General features: G+C 35.5%; 1 protein-coding gene across 7 annotated transcripts in view; it reads right to left on the bottom strand.

Annotated features, from left to right (window-relative positions):
* Window positions 1-19,861, bottom strand: part of MAGI2 (membrane associated guanylate kinase, WW and PDZ domain containing 2) — a 1,016,953-nt gene that overhangs the window by 465,413 nt on the left and 531,679 nt on the right. For all 7 annotated transcript variants that reach the window (XM_045578504.1, XM_045578505.1, XM_036429599.2 and 4 more), the window contains one exon: window positions 734-853. In XM_045578504.1, the coding sequence (XP_045434460.1) occupies window positions 734-853 (120 nt within the window). The remainder of the gene's footprint in view (window positions 1-733; window positions 854-19,861) is intronic.

Here is a 19,861-nt window from a genome sequence, read left to right as displayed (position 1 = left end):
ATTATTTTAAAATCTCATACATACACAGACACACAATTTCATTAGAGATAAACTACATGCATGTAGATGTTACTTAAATGTATAAATTTGTTATGTGTTATTTATTTGTATGTTTCAATTCCATCATTCCCCTTTTACATCTAAGTCTACTGAGAGCCGGAGATACTATCTAGATTACATAATTCTATGTGGGTAAATAATAAGGCAGATTGTGGTTCATGTTACAGAGGTCTTTCCATGGAAACCTACTTCCCACATTCAAGGTTTCAATTTCATATGTTGTTCATGTTTGACTCAGCTACACACGGGGACCTGCGATTGTGCTTGGAGTGGATCCACAGTATCATATTTCCCCCTGGGAAGTGAAGACCAGGGAGGTGAAATAACTGGAGAAAACTGGAGAGATCATGGCAGTACTTGAACTCAACTGAGCCCTGTGCAATTTCAGTTGCTACCTAGATATGAAGATAATTTATCTGCAAGATCACAGCGTCGCCTCAGGAGGAAATCACAGATACTTCAGTGGATATACACATACACATTGCTCTTGGCATCTGAAGAGTAGCATTAATTCAGATTAATTAGCCTTCCTTTAGGAAATAGATTTTCTAAAATGACCTTATGAAAGCTTTCAATCCCACAACAGTAGCACATTGGTAACCTGATTTTTAGTGTATTTGAGAGGAAAAACTAATGCAACAAGGAATAGATATAGCAGTAGAGTTATGCTTACCTTCGTAAGTCCCACTTTCTAGGAGAGCACCACTTTTCTCTAATTCCATAAAATCTTCGACAGTGATGAAGATATAGTCCACTCCGGGGACCTCACCCTCCTTATGTGGCCTTGTAGTGCCTGAATAAGGAAAATTAAAAATGAAAGACTTTAAGTGGTGTATTGTTGAACTTTAGAAATACCAGCATACTTCTGAATATTTAAGAACACTTGTTTGTACATCCTGCTAGCTCGCAATTTGCATGTGTCCTTCTATTTGTTTGAAAACCGAAAAGATCAGGGGTTAAAGATTAAAGTAAATATACAAAGCATTTTTCTTCATCACATGTGTAAAGAGTCCATTGCTTTGAAATGTGGCTGCAAGAATTTTTCAGTGAAAAAAAATGCAGACCATTGTGCATTTTTTGAAGAGGTGGTTTGAATGCTGGGCCAGGAGCCTGCTAGCTCTGGAATTTACATATCTCATTTCCATGAATGGAACTCCGTTGTTCTGTAAACTGCTTTGCTATGACATAAAATACAATAGAAAACAGAAATTTTAGCAAAATGTCAATTTTCAGGAAATGGGACTGTTTTCTCTTGTTAATTTTGCACCAAATAACTTATATGTCATCGAAAGGATCACAAAAATCATTGTTCCTTAAAATTAAATAATAATTAGAATTTAGTCATAATTACATTTGGGTTAGTGTTTTAATGCTCATAACACTATCTCCTTCCTTCCTTTCTTCCTTTCTTCCTTCCTTTCTTCCTTCCTTCCTGCCTGCCTGCCTTCCTTCCTTCCTCCCTCCCTTCCTTTTTTCCTTCCTTCCTTCATTATTGCCTTTCATTCTGACTGAACTGAGAGGTGACATGCTCCCAGAGGTTACTGCATGGGTCCGATACTCCTGTTTCTGGATCACCGATAAAGTGAATGGAGCATATGTGGGCAGCTGACAGGATGGACAGCCTGTGGTAGCTCAGGACAGCTTCACTGGAGAACACCAGCTTCCAGACCTGATTTCCAGTTCAAGCAGCAGGAAGCAAAATGCAGACTTAGTAAAGGCTGTGGGTTTGTTTCCTGGCACACTTCCTTCCTTAAACATCCCCTAAGCTTCTTCTTTTCTTTTTCTATGCCACCTACATAAGACATTTTGCATAGTCAGGCTGGAATTTGCACAACACATACCTGAGAATAGTATGCAGAAGGCAAATGTATAAGTACATTGGCAGTATTTTACTAAAATCTCTGCCATATTCTCTATATATAATACTAACCAGTAGTTGGCAAACTGTGGCTCTCAAGCCACATGTGGCTCTCGAGCCGCGGTTTGCCGCTCTGTTGACTAATGAGTTTGCCGACCACTGGGATAGGGGCTTAATCACAAGGAACAACAACAGTCTGTAATTATTGGAATCGAGAGTCTAACTAAACAAAAAGCATTTCAAACCCTTAATTTTTAGTTCCACTCTCCAAAACCTTTATCAATTAAACCATGAAAATAGCCAGTAAGTTTTCCTTTTGCTCTGTTAGAATCAAACCTGAACTGCAATTGAGAGGCATTGACTAATGTCAGAATATGCAACGTGCTAAGGAAAATTGATTCATGGCAAAAATTATTAATTTTCATTGAAACTGGTTTTCAAAGATTTGAAGGCGTTTCTTTTTTTCCATAATCATGTTTAATGACTTTCCCCTGAATTTGTTTTTTAATTTGTTTAACTGAGTCACATTTTGCAACATTCCCTACTGTTTTATGCTATTAAATATAAACCTCCCACACTGAGTATGCATAATGTTGTCAAATTAATGTTTCTATGAGAACCTTCACTTTTAATATCCTGACTTTTATGTGTTTAACCCTTGTGAATTAAAAGTGCTTATCGTGGTTTTGGGCAATCAATTTGTTTTTTTTCTTTATTTAGAACACACTCTAATCATTAAGAAAAATCATATAGCAAAGTTTCAATTTTCCTTCCTAATTTATCTGTGTATTTCAGAAGCTGCGTGCTTTGATTAATTAACTTCTTGCAGTGCGATAACACAATGTGAGCACAGGACCGCATGCTTGAGGGCAGTTTCCAGGGTTGCTGACTTGACTGGAGTTACTCCTGGCACTAAATTCTAGGGAACACATAAGTGGTTGTGCTCTTGTTGGGAGGACCATCCGTACTGTGGCTCATTGGGTGGTTTTCCCTCTTTACCTTGTATCTTGAGGCCACGTGACTGAGTTCCTGCCTTGGAGAAAGATTCCCAGTGGTTGCATCAATGTCACCAGTGTCTGTTGACCTGCTTGATGTTGGCTGCCTATTTGATCTATTTCATTATTGTTTGAAGAACTTCTACACTGTGATTTCAAATGCTGCAATTATTGCTTTAATATTCATCTTCCATCCTCTTTCTCATTTTGTTCTTCTTTCTATTTAAAACCTCCAGTCTCTTAAACTCTCCAGATATTCCCCAAAGTTGGCTTCCTTTGCCTCTCTAACTACTAAGTGACTGAGAACAACCTAGAATTTCTTCTTTCTATTAGTTCACCTTCGCCAATTACAGACTCTTAATAAGCCCCCATGTTTATTAGCTATTTCATTCATAATCTGTAGTTGTTACAGAAAACCATACACTTTCACTGATATGTAACCTACAAATTCAGATTATCTACTGTCAGTCTGATTCTACCAATCTGTGGTAATCCTTTTATATGTCTTCTTCCTTCTGTGTCACAATGCCAATGATTTTCTAATACTCAACTTCTTGAACTTTCAGCAGGAGATAATAGTTCATTTTCTTTTTGGTTGAGTAGAATATAATCTGAAATCAAATTTCCCAAATTTTCCTAAGTTTTGCCTCTATTATCTTCATTATCTCACCTTTAATTGGAAACATTCATCTATCTTACTAAAACAAATCCCTTCTCATTTCAAAGTTTAAATTTTTCCCTAATCCTCACCTGAGATTTTTTTCCATTGATTTTTAGAGACAGTGGAAAAGAAGGTGGAGAGAGAGAGAAACATCAATGTGAGAGAGACATGTCGATTGGTTGCTTCCCGCACCTGCTCCAACCCTACAACCTAGGCATATGCCTTTGACCAGGAATTGAACCATCAACCCTTCTATGCTTAGGCCAGTGCTCTAACCATTGTGCACCACCAGCCAAGGGTAATTTCTCTTTTTTATCAAAGTTACATATTCAGATATTTAAAATATTCTACAATTCTACAACCTTAATTATTGAAACTAAATTATAAGCTTACACACACACACACACACACACACACACACACACACACTTTTCTTTTTATCCAGAGACAAACACTTTCAATTCTTCTAGTTGATTCTTTTGATTTACCTGCACACAACCCCCATTTTTAAAGGAAGATGGTACAGCAGAAAGGTTCTTAGAATTGAAATTCAGAATATCTGCATTATTTTTGTTTGAACATTTTATGTATGTGGTCACAAATTTAGTTGATCACCAGCCTTCCTATCATGTAATGAAGTAAATAATATATCTGAAATGTTTTTATGAAAAGTAAAGTCATGAACACTATGGTTTTATCTCCTGTTGCTTCAGTCCTCTTTAATAATGTTAATAGCACTACTAATAATAATACAATTACATTGTTGATAGTACTGGTACTAATAATACAATAACTCTGAAATCTATTATAATCAAAGCTTTACATGAATTCATTTCCATTTAGGCTAACACTTCTTAAAAAGAAAAAAAAATATGATCAAAGACATAGAGAACCCCTTTTATTGTCTGGCTGTAAAGATATATAAGTTGAGATATAAATGTTTTCCTTTGAATTACATACTAATATGTGGGACACCAGGTTTATACTTACAGGGGTCCTTTGTGTCTTGTTGGACTGATAGTTAAGACCAGGAGAGCCTATGGAATAGGTTGCAAGGCTGGGTTTTTACCATTTGTGCAATCATTTGAAAAGAATGAAAATGCTCACAAAACCTGACTACACTACGGGGTCAATTAATTTTAGCCAAAGACACAAGCCCTTCAACAACAAATGTCAAAAAGCTTATTTTAGATTTATGTGTCCAAGAAAAATATATATTAGTTGGTGTTAATTCAATTAGCACCAGAAAGAAAAGGCAATTGGCTAAAGAAGAAAGCAATTGGTGATCTATGACCATTCCTTTGAAAAGAAATGTGATTCTAAAAATCAGGCAAAGAATCCAAAATGTACTGAAGTGCTCACAATGGTTAACATGTAGCTAAAGGTAATTAATATCTAGAAATTGTTCAGCTGAACTTCCTGAAGCAGGTACTGACCTCAGCTTTATGCTAAAATAAGCATAGTTACTTTCCCAATTCAAAAGATTATGAATAGGGAAGTGACTGTCAGATTCAACAGTGATAACAAGTAATCACCCAGCATTAGAAATAGGGTGGAAGCTAGAGAGGATAAAAAGGGAAATACAGAGGACACATCAACAGCTAAATTTGAAGCTTACCTTTCATTGTCCTTCTAAATTTGGCTGAGACTTTCTTGAGTGGTGTTTAGAAAAGTCCAATAAATTTTATTATTCAAATTATGGTTTATGTGCTTCATTCTTTATGTCTTCTGGAATACTCTTCTAAAGGAAAACTTAATAGAGCAGAAATAGAGGAAATGCTACTAAATCGAGTCTTTGTTTTATCTCCTCTTGCTTCATTTCTTTAAAAAACCAAAACTTAATAATTGTTACATTAAGTAGTGCATGAATAGCACCGCCTTCATGAGTTAATAAAAACATACAGTATTTCTGCCCAAAAGACAAGTCTGGAGAGAATGAATTTGCTCCCAAATGGTTAGCTTTATTACTGATACATCGTGATAGCACATGAAGGCCATTTGTCATTTTGTTACCATGGCAACCGAGGATGCCAATGAAATTTTTTATTCTACTGGTTTTTTTTTTAAATGAGGGAACATTGCCTCTATTACCTTAGATGAGAAAGAGTATGGTGTTTGTGGTAAATGTAATTCTAAATACATTTTCCCTGGGCCTTCTAATATTTCCTACTCTTAATAAAAAAACAGTCGCTGACTTACAGGTAAGTGATGGTCAGTGCAGCCATTTATTCTCATCTGTGTTGATGTGCTGACAGTTCGACAGTGCCCGCTGCTTCGCAGGCACCCGGCACATATTTGCTAAAGTAATGAAGTGGGAAGTGCTTGTTAATAGTCAATGTGTTCCAAGCAGATGGGTCATTGTTTGAAAATCTGAGAAACAGCATTCTTTTCTTGTGCATGTTTCTGAATATATTCTCTCTTTATTCCCGCTGTTTCTCAGCTGCAAGCTGGAGGAAATACATCTTGACAGCTACAGTGACTTCCTCTGGATTCGACCTTTAATTAACTTACTCGTAGATTTCTGAAGACACTTCCTTAGTTTGTCACTCATTAGCAAGTGCGATCATCACCGGATTCTAGTGTGCACTTCAAATAAAAACAGTCAGGAGACTCCTTGGCCAAGGCCTCCAATCAATCTTTACATAATCAGCCCAAGCCTTGAGTTTTATCACATTCATTTTCAATCATGTAAAATCCAGAAATATAACTTTATATGTAGAGCTAAAGCAAGCAAAGCAAATAATGCAGGTTAAGCTATAGAATCCTATGTGATAGATTATAAAGCAATCTGAATTTATAGATTTTTTATCATCTGATGGAGTGGATTGGGTTAAGATCAGAAAAGAAAACTTCAAATTTGATTCAATCAATCACCTATTCTGTATAAAGAATTATTTCTTGCTACAAAATAACATTATGTATATTTTATGATTTTACATATATATTTGTAAAACACTTATGATTTTACATATACATTTGTAAAATGCCAGTGGTGATTTTGACTTATTTTCTTTTTTAAATGTTTTCATTGATTTTAGAGAGAAAGTGAGTGAGGGAGAGACAGAGAGACAGACAGACAGACAGATAGACAGACATGGATGATTGTCTCCCTGCCAGAGATTGAACTTGCAACTTGGGTGCATGCCCTGAACACAAGTCACACCGGAGACCTTGAGATTTATGAGAGGACACTTTAACAACTGAACCGCAAGGGCCAAGGCGTGACATTATCTTAACAGTGTATTGCTCTAAACCTCAGTAAGTACTTAAAAATTCTCTTATTCCCTAAAAGAGTGTTCTGTCACTTATTGTTTAAAGTTACCTTGACATACCAGTGATTTTTAACTGGTGTACCACAAAAATTTTAAAACATGTAATACCTATTTAGTCAGGGGCACTGACCTCTTTTCCCTTAGATTGTCAAATAAAAAAATGACAACAGCCCTAGCTGGTTTTGCTCAGTGGATACAGCATGGACCTTAGGACTGAAGGGTCCTGATTTGATTCCACTCAAGGGTCCATGCCTGGGTTTCGGGCCAGATCCCCAGTAGAGGGTATGCAGGAGGCAACCAATCAATAATTCTCTTTCATTATTGATGTTTCTAACTCTGTTCCCCTCTCCCTTCCTCTCCGAAATCAATACAAATACACTTTTTTAAAAATGACACCAACCAACACAACAATAGACATCTGGTGTGAATGAATCAAAATTATACCAATTTTTTTGTCAGATAAGCAAACAATATAACATTTAGATTTATAACATTTTTTGGTGTGCCACAGATTTTTAGTCACTAGTTTATATGTGCCATGAGATGAAAAAGATTGAAAATTGCTGATATATACTAATAATGTTGTGCGTCTTTCAGACACATAGAAGTTTTTGAAGGACAAAACCTCTTCTTGACTGTCTCTGTATATAAAAGTTCAGACTAATATCCCATATGGCACCAGTTACTCTTTCACATCTTAACAGTTTGGATTGAGGCAGCATCGTACCCAAAGGAGTGATTCTGAAAAGGTAGGATGCACCAAAATCACATGGAGGATTTGTTTGCTGAGTGTCACACTAGAGTTCCTGTTCAGTAATTCTTGGGAGGGGCCAGAGAATTTGCCTTTCTAACAAGTTCCCAAGTGATGTTAATGCTGCTAGCCCAGGAACAATAATTTGAGAACCAGTGCTCTCACCTAAATCACATCCCTAGGAACCCAAACTAAAAGCAGTGTTAAGTTTCATCATTCACTTAATCAAAACAACTCATAAAGCATGTAGTTCATGATCTTGGCATTGGTCCTAAAATAGTCTATTGTTATGTGCTGGATTCATAGGATACAAGACATTCTCCCATTGCAGGTATATGGGTGAACAGAGTGATGAGACATAAACTGTATCACCAAAGTGCTCAGTTCCGTACCACACATTACTTTTTCATCAGTCTTTTAGAAGTTAATTGAATTTGGAAAATAATGGACTGATCTCCATGTATGCTTGCTTAAAAAGAACTTTCCTTATTATTTGAAGTAATTCAAACTAAACTGGTCCTATGTGTACAACAATGTGATTTGTATTCTGAAAGACCTGGGAGGCTTTGATATAGCTTGCCAGGAGTGATAAATGATAATATGGCAACACGACATCAAGCTGAAGATGGCTTACATTGAGGGAAAAAAACTATAGTGAATACAAAAAAATAGAAGGTACAAATGAAAAAATCTGTGTATCTCTAACAAGCAAGAAAAAATAGAGTCTTGTTAGTTCCCTCCCTCAAGGTATCTGACTGTTAAATGTTAAATTACAGTTTGTTCACAACTATTCTAATCAGACTAAATCAGGGGATGGGCAACATGCATTGTAAAATAAAGGTCTCTGTTGGAACAAATTATTTATATGAACGTATCTTTTGATCAACTGCATGATTTCACTTGCACAATTATGTTCCTGGTGCAAATACTGGCACAACAAGGTATAGAGGTGAGAAATGTCATTCACAACTCAGTTTATTTTATCGTCCTTAATGGCTTGAATTCAGAAGCCATGATACTGAGTAAAAAAGATAGCCAATGTTTGGAGTGATCAGTTTTTAAGTTTACACATGGATACACATTTTCAATTTTAAGCCCTACACTAAATAAACATAATTATTGACAGAACCAAGACATTGTTGACCACTGACAACAAGCACCCATACACTGATGAAATGCGAAGACAAAGCGATTGAATTTATAATTGCTATATAGCATCTGAATCATCCCTATTTTGGAGACAAATAATTAGTAACCTAAATCTTATCCATTCCTCTATGTATGGGATTGTTGAAAAATGTTAGCTGTGTACATTCCTAAAAATTCACAGTCCAGAATAATCCACTGCTCATGGACACGACTAGATAAAATGATTCACCCAAGTAAAACCAGATTCCTAGATAGCTATATTACTGGCTTTTTTTTTTAATCCATTGTCACAGTATCTAATAAAGCTAATTCCAAGATAAAGGAACACTGCACTTTTACTGATAAAATAGAGTAGAAAACCAAAATATCAGGGTTCCAGAGTTGACTATTAATTCTCTAACCTTTTTAAGAGAAAATAAGATAAATTTCCCTTTTGTTACCAATTAATTCCATTTTAAACATCTGATTTTAATTCTTCGTATTTAATTTAGGTATGTTCTATATCTGACATTTTATAGGATTAATAGAAAGAGGTTTTAATTCATTAATATATAATGTTTCAAAATTACACACTGGATTAAAAGAAAGGAAGGATTAGTTCCATTTTATACACACAATAGATATTTAGAAGCTTTTATATTCTCCTCATGTAAACTAAACCTGGGCCAGAACTAAACTGCACAGATACCACCAGACCCCTGAGCAATGCAGAGACACTCTACTCTCTGACCTTCCTTGCATAGAAGATTTAGTGGATCATAACTTTATCATTTTATCTCTATTAGAATCTTGCAATGACATTAAATTTCAGTATCACCATATGTCTCTATGGCATTATATATTCTGAAATGACCAAGGTAGATCATAGAATACAGAGGTTACAGAATACTAGAAAGTTCAGATGAAGGTAAGAAGGCAGATAATTATTCAAGAATTTCAAAATACTGAAATACTTGTCATATTATGTGGCACAAATCATCTACTTAGTGACAAACTTGTACCCATTTAAGTTCTCAAGTACTGTATACGGATGTCAAATGATCATAGAGGAAAGAAAAGAAGAAAGAAAGTTGGGAAATGGTATTAATGGGTACCCACTAGATGCCAGATAGATTTCAAATGCATTTTACATGTCATCAAATATATAAATCAAATGATGGTGTTCCTTATTACAAAAAAAAAATCTAGACTTCAGGTGAATTATTATAAACAAAGCAATAACCAAAGAAAAGGAAAGAAAAGAAAAAGAAAGAAAAAGATGTGGCTGATGAATATAGCAAAATACTATATGAGATGTTTCCTTGTGTAAATACTAATATTAATAAGCATTAATAATAATTCAGTTCTAACCTTGTGTGAGGCACTATATTATGCACTTTTCTCTTTTACTCCTGCATTAGTTCTTCTACTTATTTTAATAGTTTCATAAGGAGAGTAGCATTCTACTTAGTTTACAGCTTGAATAACTAGTCCAAATCACAGGACTGGTAGGTGACAAAAGTCAGGATTCAAACCCAGTTAGTCTAGCTGCAGAGGCCAGGCCCCTATGTAATAGGGCACTCCACTCTCAGCCATGAAGGGCCCTATATAGAGTCTGTTGTCTGGCTAAGAGAGTAATAAAACTAGGCGTCAAATATCCTATGGAGAAGCAGTGAGAACTCAGCCATCATCTAAATTGTTTCTGAGTTAGGATAGAGATATCCAGGAGCATAACTCAGGATTATAAATAATATAGCAGGTAAACACAAAGGAGAAACAGTTTTGCAATGAAAAGCCCAATTTATAAGTCTGTGAACCTACAGATATTTTAAAGGAAATATAACAGAGCTCTGAGCAGCAAAAAAGTAAACTCACAGTAAATTTCAAAATATTAATAATTAGATGAAATTTTAAATATTCAGATATTCAGATCATGTTTCCCTTTAATAAATCACATTACCTATAGAAATGTGACTTCTAGCCCGATTGGTATGGCTCAGTGGTTTAATGTTGACCTATGAACTCTATAAAGTCATGCTTCGATTCCTAGTCAAGGTATATGTCCAGGTTGCAGGCTCTGTGGGGAGCATGAGGGAGGCAGCCAATCAATGATTCTCTCTCATCATTTCTCTCTCTCTCTCTCTCTCTCTCTCTCTCTCTCTCTCTCTCTCTCTCTCTCTCTCTTTCTCTCTCTCTCTCTCTCTCTCTCTCTCTCTCTCTCTCTCTCTTTTTATCTCTGAAGTAAATAAAAAATATATATATACTAGTATATATATTTGTATATATCAATTATATTTTTTTAAAATGTGACTTCTAGACATGTCAACAAATATTTATTTGGTACCTACACTGGCTTATAAAAAGGAAAAAAAAGTATTTTTTTAAAATTAGTCTATCATCTGGAGGCATCAAGTTATGAAGATACATACAACTGCAGCCACCTCTATAGTAATGATTTCAAAACAGTACTGAAATGATAAAGACAAAATATATTTTTAAATATCTTAGATAAGTGAGAGTTCAAAGCAAATACAACAATATATAATGAGATTTTTAACATTCAGTAAATTAAAATGAATGACATTAGCACAAAGGCAGGGGAGGAGAATGGAAGTGGACTATGGTAAACTTCTGATAATGTATGTGAAGTGGCACAGTACTTCATGGCTGACATGATAAGTTTAAGGTGTAGAATATAAAGCTTAAAGCAACCACTAAAATGCACATGCAATTAAAAGACAAAGATCACCAGACTAGAATAAAAATTAAGCCCTAACTTGATACTATAAGCCTTATAGTATATGTAATACATTTCAAATTCAACAACAAAAATAAGGTAAAATTGAAAGAACAGAAAAAAATATGCTACACTAAGATGAAATGAAAGCTGGCATGCTATAATAACATCAGAAAAAGTAGACTTCATAGCAAAGAATATTAAGAAATAGAAGGTCATTTCATAATGATAAAGATGTCAATTTATCAAGAGGACATATATATCTTAGAATGCATTCAACAAAAAACATAGAACTTCAAAGAGAAACTGACAATTCCACAATTATACTCAGAGATTGCAATACTCCATTTTCAATAATTGATAAAATAAATAGACAGAAAATTAGTAAAGATGTGAACTTGAACAACACTATCTACCAACTTAACCTGAAATTTATGGAATACTTCACTCTACTGCAGCGTGTTATACATTTTTTAAGTGCATATAGAAAATTTACCACCCTAGCCAGTTTGGCTTAGTGGATAGAGTGTTGGCCTGCCTATCGAAGGGTCCCAGGTTTGATTCCAGTCAAGGGCATGTTGCTCCTGGCCCAGGCCCTGGTCGGAGCTCCCGTAGGAGGCAACCAATTGATGTGTTTGTCTCACATTGATATTTTCCTCTCACTTCTGCTCTCTCAAAAAATCAATAGAAAAATGTCTTCGAGTAAGAATTAAATAATAATAGTAATAATAATAATAATAAAGAAATAAAGAAAATTTATCAAGGCCATATCTGGATCATAATACAAGTTTTAATACTTTAGTATGGAAGAAACAAAAAAATTGTTTTCTGACCATAATAAAATTAAATTAGTGACCAATAAAAGAAAGATTCTGGAAAAGTCCCAACTGTATTGAAGCTTAACAACACATTGCCATATATAGCCCAGAGGTCAAAGAAAACTTTGTAATTAGAAATTATTTTTAACTAAGTAAAAATGAGCACACAGTATAACAAAATGTGTAAAATGGTAATAAATCAATAATTAGGAAGTTATAATTCAATACATCTATATTAGAACATTAAAAAGGTCTCAAATCTGGAACTAGAAAAAGAAGAGCAAATGTTAGTTTGCAAACTGGTCCCCTGCAAGGAAGACAAGGAGAGATGGAACAAAGAGGCAGACCACTCTAAATTGGTAGGTGGCAGATTTAATAATCAAGTAAATTTACATATGAGGCTTCTGTTGGTCAGTCCCACAATAAGTAGATCTCCATGCCTGCCAGCCACAATCTTAGACGTTTATATAGAGGCCTTATCGGGGTTAGGTTACATATGCCATCCAGATGGTCTTAACAACACACTGCTGGCTCAAGGGAACATCCTTGTAAATGCTCCTCCTGTGGGAACAGTGGGCAGAACATACATTACAAGAGGAGGGGAGGAGGGGAAGAGGGGAGGAGGGGAGGAGGGGAGAAGGGGAAGAGGGGAGGAAGGGAGGAGGGGAGTAGGGGAGGAGGGGAAGAGGGGAGGAAGGGAGGAGGGGAGGAGGGGAGGAAGGGAGGAGGGGATTAGGGGAGAAGGGGAAGAGGGGAGGAAGGGAGGAGGGGAGGAGGAGAAGAGGGGAGGAAGGGAGGAGGGGAGGAGGGGATTAGGGGAGAAGGGGAAGAGGGGAGGAAGGGACGAGGGGAGGAGGGGAGGAGGAGAAGAGGGGAGGAGGGGAGGAGGGGAGGAGGGGATTAGGGGAGAAGGGAAAGAGGGGAGGAAGGGAGGAGGGGAGTAGGGGAGGAGGAGAAGAGGGGAGGAAGGGAGGAGGGGAGTAGGGGAGGAGGAGAAGAGGGGAGGAAGGGAGGAGGGGAGTAGGGAGGAGGGGAAGAAGGGAAGAGGGGAGGAGGGGAGGAGGGGAGGAGAGGAAGAGGGGAGGAGGGGAGGAAGGGAGGAGGGGAGGAGGGGAGGAGAGGAAGAGGGGAGGAGGGGAGGAGGGAGGAGCCTCCAAGTAAGGATTGCAGGTCTACAGGTGATCATATCCTCTCCATGACCTTCTTCAAATTAAACCAAAAACACAAGAAAGGGAATAATAAAGATCAGAGTAACAGACAATAAAGAGCAAGTAATAGAGAAACAATAAGACCCAACAGCTGGTTCTTGGAGAAGATCAATAAAACTGATAAAGCTAGCCAGACTGACCTCAAGAAAACAGAAAAAACACAAATGACTAATATTAGAAATGAAAGAAGTGAAATCACTACAGATTTAACAGAAATTAAAATCTTATCAATGCTATAGTATTGACACATTTATGCCAGTAAAATTGACAACTTAGATTAAATGAGCAATTTTTTTGACATAATTAAAGCACATTTAAGAATACATGCACAGTCTGAATAGTATAAAAGTGTGTGTGTGGTGTGTGTGTGTGTGTGTGTGTGTGTGTGTGTGTGTGTGTGTCTGTGTGTGTGATTTTGTAGTTAAAAACTATCCAACCATGAAAACTCCAGGGCCAGATGGCTTTGCTGGTGAATTCTATCAAACATTTGAGGAAAATATAATACAAATTCTACACTAACTCCAGAAAACTGAAGCGGCAACAATATCCAATTCATTTAGCAGGCCAGTATTATCTTATTACCAAAACAAGGCCAAAATTACAAGAAAATAAAATCATAGATTAACATCTCTTATTAACATTTTTATATGTATGAAAACTGTTACAATATTTTAGCAAATAAATCCAGCAATATGTAAAAAAATATAATGCATAATGACCAAGTGAAGTTTGTAGCAGGCATGCAAAGTTGCTTTAACATTAAAATTCAATCTATACATTTTACCAGCTTAATAAACATATATATAATCCATTTAATCAGAAACATATGAAAATAATATTTTACAAAATAAAAAATCAACTTCTGATAAATACTCAGCAAACTAGGTTGCAAATATATATATATTTACATATATACAAATATGAACATATGTTAAAATAGCATTTACATAGTTTTAAAATGTGTACAACTTGTACACATACAGCGAAATTATGGGAAAATGTGTGATTATAAATAGCAAATCCAGTATTATGGTATCTTTGAAGGACAATAGAGGAAAATGGGTCAAGAAGAGAATTTAAAGCAGGGTATAATGGAGGATATTCAACTGTATCTGCAATGTTTTATTAAAAACAGAAATATCTGAGCAAAGACAAAAATATTAAAATTTTTAAATTTTGGGATATACTCAGGTGATTATTGTAATCTTTCTCCACTCTAGAGGCTTAAAGTCAGGGATGATACATAAATAAAATGAAATATTAAGTACCATTAAAATAACATTTATAATTATGTTATGGTGTGAAAATGCTTATGATGAGTAATGTTACACTAATACAAGTCAAATTATATAGGAAGACAGCAATTTTGTAAATGTATATATGTATGTGCATAATAGCCTACCATATATTTACCACAATCTATTATATTTATCTGCTACTAATGAGCATCAATGACAAATTTCACTATTACAAGTAATGCTACAAAAAATATTTTTATATGTCCCCTGTGCACATGTTTTTCTATTGAATATGCTTGGCAACATAATCATTACTATAACAATAGTTTTCCTTTTTTAAGCTATGGAAGAATATAATGGAAGATCCCAAATTCAATGCTGAAAAAAAAGATAGCTGAATCTAACTCCTTCTGCTTGCCTATGGAAAACAGCCAAATTCTACTTGAAAGAAAATGTGACAATTTATGACAGGCTCAAAGCAACCTTAAGAACTGCCCAACAATCACACTTACATAACCTCATTTCCTTTCTCCATTTTTTTTCAAAACTATTACTTTCTCTTCAAATATTCTCCCTTCTTCTTAAAATCATATATTCTTGGTTATTTATTGTCTCTGTTGTATAATTAATCCCACACTTATAATTAGACACAGGTTGAAACTGATGTCACTTGGATATATATTACCAGAACCTCATTGGTGGGCAGTTGACAATAATGAAATAATAACATTTAAAATGTATAAATATTTTGATCAAATAATTCTACCTCTAGGAATTTATCATACAGATATTCTCCCAAGGACTCCCATATGTATATACAAAGGTGTACATTGCAGCATCCTTGCAATAGAAAAAACTAAATATAAAAAATGCTTCCTCACTATCTTCAATGGCTAATTGAAAATGCTTAGTACATCGAAGTAGTAGGAAAAGAAGAGCTCTCTAGCCAAAACCGGTTTGGCTCAGTGGTAGAGCGTCGGTCTGCGGACTGAAAGGTCCCAGGTTCGATTCTGGTCAAGGGCATGTACCTTGGTTGCGGCACATCCCCGGTAGGGCATGTGCAAGAGGCAGCTGGTCAATGTTTCTCTCTCATCAACGTTTCTAGCTCTCTATCCCTCTCCTTTCCTCTCTGTAAAAAATCAATAAAAAAATCAATAATATATATATATATTATTGACACATTTATGCCAATAAAATTGACAACTTAGATTAAATGAACAAATTTTTATATTGTTCATATATATATGAACAATATATATGAACAATATAAAAATTATATATATATATATATATATATATATATATATGTATAAAGAAGAGCTCTCTATACACCATGCTTACATTCTAGGTCTTATTAGTGTTACTTCCCAAGATATAATAGCTATTACCTGAAATATGTTCAATCCTTAATATTTTCTTTCAACAACTTGTGTCTTCCTTCACTAGTCTATCACTCATTTCAGCATCATCTAGGGTAGGAGCTCTCAATTCTGGTTGTACATTAGAATCGCTTGGAGAGGTTAGAAAATCAGAGGCTACCCCTCAATGAATCAAATCAGAATTGGGGGGTAGTGCCCAGTCATTGCTTCCCAGGTGATTGTAATGTCCATCAGCCAGAGTTCTGGATAGCATCGGTAATTTTGATTTATCACCAAAAAGTGAAATGCTTTAATTGAATTCAAACTGATTCCTGTCTATTCTGAAAATTTAGAAACAGAGTGAAATTTATTTTGTTTTCAGGAATCCTGATGGTTGCCTCTTTAGTTTTTATATAGTTTTAAGTCTGTTGATGTTAGTCAAAATATTTTGCTATTGAAATTTGATACGTTGCAGGTTTACACAGTTTTTACCATGGGTGTCGAGTCTCATGACTTCAAGAGTCTGGCAAACTCATTCTCTTACACATTTCAATGTTCTACGTGACAGGCTTTCAGGCCAGGCCAATGTGCTGACTCATTTCCCTTAGCATGCTGACTGGCTGCCCTTTGCTGCTCTTGAGCACCTTGTTAAACTTTGCGTCAGGTAGGCAGTGGCACTCGTTCTATTTCCCTCAAAGGCTTGTTTTAAAAAATCATTCATCTCTACTGTTTCATGTCTGGTCCTTTTTCTTAGGAACGCATGAGTTGCGATCAAAAAGTGAAAAGACACTTTTTAAAATTTTATGTTTTTAAAAGATTTCTAAAAATAAAACTGTCATATTTGAGGATAGAAATGAGTATTTACATCATAGGAGTCATACACTTTTTCCAGCATACCACTGAAGTCAAACTTTCTTTCACAACTCCACCTTGGGAATTGCTTTTGGATTCAATGGCACCGTTTTTTGGAACATCTACTATCATAGCCAAATTTCAATGTCGGAGGCTGAATCTGGCTTGTGAAGATAGCAGCTAGAATGTGTTCAGGTAGAAATCTAAGTGAATTTTTTAAATTGCAAATTAAAGAAGTTAATACCATTGAGTTCAAAACAGAAGTATGACTAAAAATAATAAAACTATTTTCTTTATTACTAAACCTGGCTAGGAGAGTAATTGTCAATTTTTTATTATTTTTTATTTTTTGTCACAATAAGTTGGAGTGATCCAGCTGTCAAATTATCTGGAGGCCTATACTTTGGCATGGCCATCACATTGTTACTGGGATAAAGTCACTCAGATGGGGGCAGTGGTATACAAAAATGAAGTCAGTTAGCGTCTGGGATGGAGTAAATTATTTATTCTCCGTAGACCTGGTAGTTCTCATTTGTGGAATGGAAATAATAATGCCAACCCTGTGAAAGTGCTGTGAGGATTAAATGAGAAAGTATTTTTAAATGCTTTATGCCAACACTCTTCTCATTCTAATGTGCACAGGAGACTCCTTAAGATCACATTAAGGTGAAATTTTCAGTAGACCTGGACATGGCCTAAGGTTGTGTTTCTAACAAGCTCTCAGCTGATGCCCTAACCCATGAACCGCACACAGAGTTAGAAAATCCTAGCCCGGCTAAAGCAGGTAAGTCAGTAACTCAGTGAGCGTTAAATTTCATTCCTTCTTGAAAGCCAGGTCTCTATCTTTTTTTCTTTTAGGGGCTTGGATTTTGACCAACAATTGTAAGCATTAATTCTATTGCATGAGAGATCCTGGGTATTAGCTCAAGAAAAGTGATTCAGGTGCACATACTAAAAAAAATAACAAAAAATGATGAATGTCTCTATTGTCTGAACTATCATTTCAGAGAAGGGGTAGACAGTCATTTGGTGCTACAAGTAAGAAACAAAACATCATTTTGGAAGGGTCTCCAAAAGCAAAAGTCCCATGTGTCATTTCCATGGGAGTTGGCAAAGAAAACGAACCAAAAGAACTGAATCCAGGATAAAATAGGCTTTCGGAGTCAGGCAGTTTAACTTAGGAATACCTCTTGAGTGAAGAGTAAAAGGAGAAAGAGCCTTTAATAAAATACCTACAGGAGAGTACATAGGTGGAGAGGACATTGTTTTTTGTTAAAATATTTATGGGCAGTTATAATGAAAATATATCATTGTCATTCCAAGTCAATAATGATATCTGCAGGAGTCTTTGTGTTCCCTTCACTAAGGATAGCTGCTGGCTATTAATCATTTCAAATGTAACAAAAAGATACAAGCAATATAGGCATACTGAAATAAAATTAAGCCCTGCTCAGCTCTAAATACTCTTCTGTTTGAGGTGATGTGACAGCGTCTGGCTAACAAGCACAAGACACACACACAATAGTCACTTCCGTTTCTTTGTACTCAGAGAGTGTCACCTCACACTGCCAAGCAGCTACTCAAACACAATCAAGAAACAGATGCATTGTCAGTGGTGATTCAGGGAGTTCTTGTGAGGATGCTTTCAGTAATCCTTGACAAGGCACCTTTATCATATTTCATGAAGCTTAGAAAACACTCCATCATCTTTTAAGATTCTTAGTGGTATCTATCATTTCATGTTATTTCAAATCAATCATAGCATATCCTGGAAACAGCACCCCCCTGAGGCTCTGAAGTAGTTTTGATGCCGAGGTAGATTCTTTATCCTTAAACAGACTGATGATGCAAACCCTCCAGACTCTACTTGTGCATTTGAAGTTGCTTTCAGATAATTCAAGCAACAACACAAAATGTAAAAATAAACACAGATAGACACACGTATATACACACCCATAGAAACTTTCTGCCTTCGCAGTTGGCTCACTTAGGTAATAGAAACAAAAGAGAATTTTTTTTTCTTGCTAAGTGAATTGCTTCGATGACTACATTGTTCTGATTCATTGGGCGTGTATCACTCCCTATTTCAGATTATTCACTGTAAACAATCTATGTGCTTTGTATTAAATTCTCTCTCTCTTTTTTTTTTTGTTAAATACAGTCTGGGTGTGTACTGTTATTTTAAAGTATAGCCATAGATGACTTCATGTTAAACATATTATTTATAACATGCTTTAGAGCCATTGATTTTAAAGTCAACCAAAAGTCTGGGTTCTTTTACCTTTTGATATTTGCATCGATGAAATGTCACAAAAATGACAAAAAAGAGACTACTTTTGTAACCAGATAAGCAAGCTCATTTTTTTTATTAACCCATACAGACATGGACATGTATGCAAGCATTCTTATAGGAATATATAACTAGAATCCCAAGCTCAGAATGCTTAATTAGCATGTACATTGCTTTGGTAGGCTACTTTTCCAAATTAGAGAACTCATAAATAGGAGAGTTCTTAGCAGAAACCAAACCAAGAAAAGTAGTTCCCATAAATATGATTCTTTCAGTAGTTAGATATATCAAGAGTTGGGGTTCTATCCTAAAAATGGAATAAATTATGTTCATTCTAAAAAATGTACATTTATTGTATTTAATTAGGATAAAATAAACACTTGAGGCAGTGAGATATCTTAAAGTACCCTAAATCAAGGTAATGTTATAATTGTTCTATGTACTTTTAAGGTCAAATATATCTTGAGTATGAGGATCCTTGTAAAAGTGGTAATTTACATATTTATTCCAGATTTCTGGTAACAACTGCCCTGCTGTGTAATTAGTAATAAAGGAGAAAACAGCGAAGAGGTAGGAGCGCCCCCCCCCCAAAAAAAATAAACAAAACAAAAAACACCAACAACACTTGTGCTCTG

The sequence above is a fragment of the Pipistrellus kuhlii genome, unplaced genomic scaffold (genome assembly GCF_014108245.1).
Source record: "Pipistrellus kuhlii isolate mPipKuh1 unplaced genomic scaffold, mPipKuh1.p scaffold_m20_p_10, whole genome shotgun sequence".
NCBI lineage: Eukaryota > Metazoa > Chordata > Mammalia > Chiroptera > Vespertilionidae > Pipistrellus > Pipistrellus kuhlii.
This window is presented reverse-complemented; position numbering and strand designations above follow the sequence as displayed.